At 42.3% G+C, this 5,518-nt stretch overlaps 1 protein-coding gene across 1 annotated transcript; it reads left to right on the top strand.

Annotated features, from left to right (window-relative positions):
* The first annotated feature begins 748 nt into the window (after window positions 1-748).
* Window positions 749-5,146, top strand: LOC134680444 (uncharacterized). Its single transcript, XM_063539575.1, has 2 exons — window positions 749-1,502; window positions 3,477-5,146. Exons 1-2 carry the CDS (start codon window positions 749-751, stop codon window positions 5,144-5,146), a joined length of 2,424 nt encoding a protein of 807 aa, XP_063395645.1.
* The last annotated feature ends 372 nt before the right edge of the window (window positions 5,147-5,518 follow it).

Raw genomic sequence — 5,518 nt, 5'->3', positions numbered from 1 at the left:
TTTTTTAAATCACACAAAGTAACATGTATCAACAAGTTCATCTAAACAGACGTTCTCTTTACTCAAACCCAAATTATAAAAGAATAGGTATAGGAAACAATAAATCCATTGTCAGTATAAAATATAATATACGTCTATCAATAAAACAATTAAGCTATTATAACAATGAACACAAGTGCACAAGAAATGCCTCACACGCCTCGTTATTTTTTTAAATAATAGAAAGAAACAAGTAACTACGAGTTTACTTTATATCGGAAGACTAGGTGAAAGCAGGTTAGTTTGAAATGAGTTAGGTTGATTTTAGTTAGGTTTGGTCAAGTTAGGTTTAGGTTAGGTTTTCGAAGAATAAGTTAGGTTTGGTAAAAGGTTAAGGTTAGTTTAGGCTGCCAAAGGATTACTAGTGTAAATTCTACGTCAGAAGAAGGTTAGAACTGTATTCCTTATAAATCGAAATAGCTCCAAGAGGTAATAAGATAATGCGGGTTATTAGAGTTGATAGTTAGAGTACCTATGCATCACAAATAAGTACCTATCGCTAATACCTATTGCAAATAGCTGTCGCTAATACCTATTGCAAAATACCTATCACAAACACCTACAGTATACACACAAAGAAGGCATGAATGGAGACGTCGGTGGGTTAAGGAAAGGGTCCAGGCAGGTAGTATGCTCGGTAACACAATAGCGCGCCCGAGTCGAGATCGAACAATAGAACCACTCTTTAGTATTAACTAAGGTCAGACTTATGCCAAGGAAAATACACTCATCAAGACCGCAACGCAAAGTGGAAGCACCATTGGATACCTCAAAATTGATTGACACCGCCACTAGGAACAGCTTTGCATCGAATGTAGAAAACAGGCTTAGTTTAGAAACCTTACAGGCCTCTCAAAGCCTTGAATCTGCTTGGGCGACCTTTAAGACCACTCTTATGCAGACAGCTACGGAGTTCCTCGGGAGGAAAGTTAGGAAACAAGATGACTGGTTTGCTGAGAATGAACACATCTTACAGCCCCTTATCGAGGAGAAGAGAAATGCTCATCTCAACTACATATATCACCCAACCGTCACTCGTTATAAGGATGACTATAATTCTGCGAAATCGAACCTACAACGCGTCTCACGGGAATGTGCGAACTCCTACTGGGTTGATTTGTGTGCGAGGATCCAACTATGCCACGACGTAGGCAACTACAGGGGAATGTACCAGAATATCAAGACAGCAATCGGCCCTACCGTCAGGAAACGTGCTGCAATCAAGGACCTAAATGGCGAGCCGATTTTGGACAAGGACAAGCAGTTGGAGAGATGGGCACAACACTACACGGACCTTTACGCGGAACCTATCTCCATCAACGCTTCGGCTTTAGAAACCCTTCCAAGATTCCCTGTAGCATCAGACTTAGATGACACACCTTCCTATGAAGAACTTCATACTGCTGTCAGGGGGTTAAAATTAGGGCTCGCGGACGTGTCCGGGTTTCGTGTACACGTGTTCGGTACCCGTTTCCGAACTACACGTACACGGTTTTCTGACCCGTTCTGCACGTGTAGTCGGGTACACGTGTAATTAACATCCGTGTATCCGGGTACCCGTGTACCCGTGTACACGGCGAAACGGACCTTAAATACACGCGGGCCTAACCCGTCTTTGGCGTGTAGCGGAGATTGAAGTAATGTATAAAGTTATAAATAAAACAAAGATTCAGGTTCAGGAGCTCCGATTGTTTAGCAGTTTTATTTTATCGGATGTTCAATGTGATTGATATGTGTTGTACAATATAATTGATTTTCACCTCAGCAGCTCGAACAAGGGTACTTTGCTACTTATAAAAAAACCGGGAAAGTGCGAGTCGGATTCGCGCACAAAGGGTTCCGTACCATAATGTAAAAAAAGGCAAAAAAAAAACGGTCACCCATCCAAGTACTGACCCCGCCCGACGTTGCTTAACTTCGGTCAAAAATCACGATTGTTGTATGGGAGCCCCACTTAAATCTTTATTTTATTCTGTTTTTAGTATTTGTTATAGCGGCAACAGAAATACATCATCTGTGAAAATTTCAACTGTCTAGCTATCACGGTTCGTGAGATACAGCCTGGTGACAGACGGACGGACAGCAGAGTCTTAGTATAGTGTGAATCAAGCGATCTGAGCTAGTTTACTCAAAGAGTCTCAAGAATACAATACCATTGAGTGGTAAACCACAAATTAGGATAACCGCCTCGTAGTAAAAGCAGATTATAACCGCCTTGAAATGTTAGTACTTATAGATTAACGACTCTATTTCTTTAAACAATAGACTACAAAATACACTAACTAAATAATGGCTAACCTAACTTTTTTTGCATTTAACAACCATCGACACTTAAAAAGAATGCACTCAGTAGAAAAACAGCTATGAGATACCATAAAATTTCATTATATTATCGGCTCTATAGTCTTATCATAAGGATAAAAATGCTTTAAAGGTAAAAATAACACTTCACACGTTTTGCATTTAGAGATAACAGATGTGCCGCCAGAGTCGTACTTGCATCGCATTGTTACAATTGATAAGCACGTGGTTTATCTGTTTATGTCGGAATGTTATTTAGTGGTAATTTTTTCTGACCTATACCTAACTACAATTGTAATAAAAGAGCAAGCGAGACACCAATAAAAAAATACCTAGCATGTTATCAAATTGTGTGTTAAAATTATAGGCATATTTTTGTATAAGAATCTGTTGATTTTGGATACATGGGTTAATTTTTTATATATACATACACTTATGTAACTTTTTTTGGCTCTAGTAGTATGTAAAACATTTTGCAGATTGAAGATCGATATATATTTGTATAAGAACTTGTTGATATATAATAGGGTCCCGTTTTACCCTTTGGGTACGGAGCCCTAAAAACAGTGAGCAAAATTTGATTTTGCTAAAAGAAAATATAATATATTCCGTTCGTTGTAGTTTCAGTAAGCATAACTATCTACTTTTTTATTAGGTTATCATTTAGGTTTACTTTAATTATTCAAAACTACATCAATGAAGAAAATTAAATACCTATCAATGAGGTGAACGGTTACTAAGATATTGTTAATTTTAATCTTATGATTATTTAACAAAGTGTACTACTAGACCTATTATTGACATTACCAATCAATCCAGTAAAACTGCAAAGTAGGTAATCGAATCTTCCTAACCTCCCACATATTCAATCGTATGTCTTCATAGCACGAATCTCCGCTACACGAGAGTGAAGGGTCGAACCGGCGGGTAAATAAGATCCGTTATTTCGTGTATCCGTGTACCCGTGTACACGGGTACCCGTGTAAACGTTTCCGAATCCGGGCGGGTTCGTGTAGTTCGGGTTCTTAAGCCCGCCGGGCTTAAGAACACGGGTACCCGTGTCAGCGTGTAACACGTGTATCGGGAGCTCTAGTTAAAATTAGGGAAAAGCGTTGGGCAGGATAATATTCCCGCAGAACTTCTTCGTGTTGGTTACGTGTCTTCACTGCTGTTCATTGTACTTCTGCGTTGCTGGGAAGAGGGAACTGTACCACAGGACGTGAGAGACGCCAATATAGTTACATTGTATAAAGGAAAGGGAGACAGAGGGGACTGCAATAATTACAGAGGAATATCACTACTAAGCATTGCTGGGAAAGCTTTGGCAAAAGTGGTTCTGAAGAGGTTAGAGATACTAGCTTGTCGAGTCTATCCAGAATCACAATGCGGCTTCAGAGCTGGAAGGTCTACCATGGACATGATTTTCTCGTTAAGGCAGGTACAGGAAAAGTGCCGTGAACAACAGGTGCCCCTCTATACCGCTTTTGTAGACCTCAAGAAAGCCTTTGACACGGTCAGTCGCGAGGGGCTCTACAGGGTACTTGAACACATTGGTTGCCCGAACATTCTCTTAAATATCATTAAATCCTTCCATGACAACATGCGTGGTACTGTGGTATTTGACGGGGAAGAGTCTGACCCGTTTAACGTAAATCGAGGTGTAAGACAGGGATGCGTTCTTGCTCCCACCCTTTTTGGTATCTTCTTTTCTGTTCTTCTCTTGGTGGCCTTTAAAGAATGTGATGTAGGAGTTCATCTGCATACAAGGAAAGACGGGCGCCTTTTCAACATCCGTCTGTTAAAATCAAAGAAAAACAGATGCCACCTGTTGGCCAGAGAACTCCTATATGCAGATGATGCTGCATTGGTCGCTAACACAGAGTATGGGCTCCAAGATCTGCTAACAAAATTTAACAATGCCTGCCAACTTTTTGGAATGACTGTAAACAGTAAAAAGACTGTGGTTCTCGTTCAAGGCACGGATCACATGCCCAGTATCATGCTTGGTGACGATACTCTTGAAGTAGTCGAGAACTTTTGTTATCTTGGATCGACTACCACCAGCAAGTTGTGCAATGATCGAGAGATTGATACACGGATTGGTAGAGCTGCGGCCAACTTTGGAAAGCTTCAAGCTCGAGTCTGGAATAATAACAAGCTGAAGCTCTCTACCAAGATCCTAGTATATAAAACATGCGTCCTAAGTATCCTCCTGTATGCATCTGAAACATGGACAACCTACACCAAACAAGAGCGCCGCTTAAATGCTTTCCACATGCGCTGCCTCCGTACGATCCTCGGAGTCACCTGGAGGGATCGTATGACAAACGAAAGGGTTCTCGACCTTGTTGGCTGTTGTAGTATCACTGCTACCCTAAAACAGAGAAGGCTGCGGTGGCTGGGCCATGTTTTACGTATGGACTCAGATAGACTTCCCCGGGCAGTGATGCTGAGTGAAATTGCATACGCCAAACGTCCAGTCGGACGCCCGTTGCTTCGCTTTAAGGATTCCTGCAAGCGGGACATGTTGTCCTTTGGCATCGACCCGAACACCTGGGAAACGGAAGCCCTTAAAAGAGCGGAGTGGCGTAACCTCTTACATGACGGCATAGCGAAGCATGATGAAGTCTGGCTCGATGATTTAAAGCAGAAAAGACTTCGGGCTTCACAGGAACCATCAACGGATTCGCGTTTCACCTGCGATCTTTGTGGCAGGAAGTGTCGTGCTGCGATTGGACTTTACAGCCATAGGAAAAGGTGTGCCGCACCCCCGGTCTCCGACGGCGCACAGACCTCTTCTCAATAAACTGTCGCTGCAACAATCATCTGTCAAGATGCTGTGGCCAATGATGATGACCGTGGTGAACAAGGTGTATTGTTTAATTAGCGTATTTCGTAAGTCCCTGAAGGAGGCGCCGGGCACTGCTGAGACCTAGCGCAATCAATTCAAATGGGGGGCTATTTGTTTTTTTTTTTTTTTTAGGTTCAGCAGGGGCGGTGGCTCGGCCTTGGGGTCAGGATCGGGGACCACTGACAGGCGGGGCCAGAATCGGGGAATACTTTCTACTCCCACCTCGAACTTTGTGGCGTGGTCTCCCGCAAGGTATCGGTACTCAGTCCCCTGCTTTACAGTATCTACACCTACGACTTGGAGCAATCTGTCCTATCCTTCTGTAAT

The sequence above is a fragment of the Cydia fagiglandana genome, chromosome 3 (genome assembly GCF_963556715.1).
Source record: "Cydia fagiglandana chromosome 3, ilCydFagi1.1, whole genome shotgun sequence".
NCBI classification, from domain to species: domain Eukaryota; kingdom Metazoa; phylum Arthropoda; class Insecta; order Lepidoptera; family Tortricidae; genus Cydia; species Cydia fagiglandana.
This window is presented reverse-complemented; position numbering and strand designations above follow the sequence as displayed.

Bases quoted from the DNA above. Each gene is read 5' to 3' on its own strand.
- LOC134680444 (XM_063539575.1), top strand. From the start codon at position 749: ATGCCAAGGAAAATACACTCATCAAGACCGCAACGCAAAGTGGAAGCA. The intron at 1,503-3,476 runs GTACCCGTTTCC...ATATTCCCGCAG, and splicing joins GTTTCGTGTACACGTGTTCG to AACTTCTTCGTGTTGGTTAC.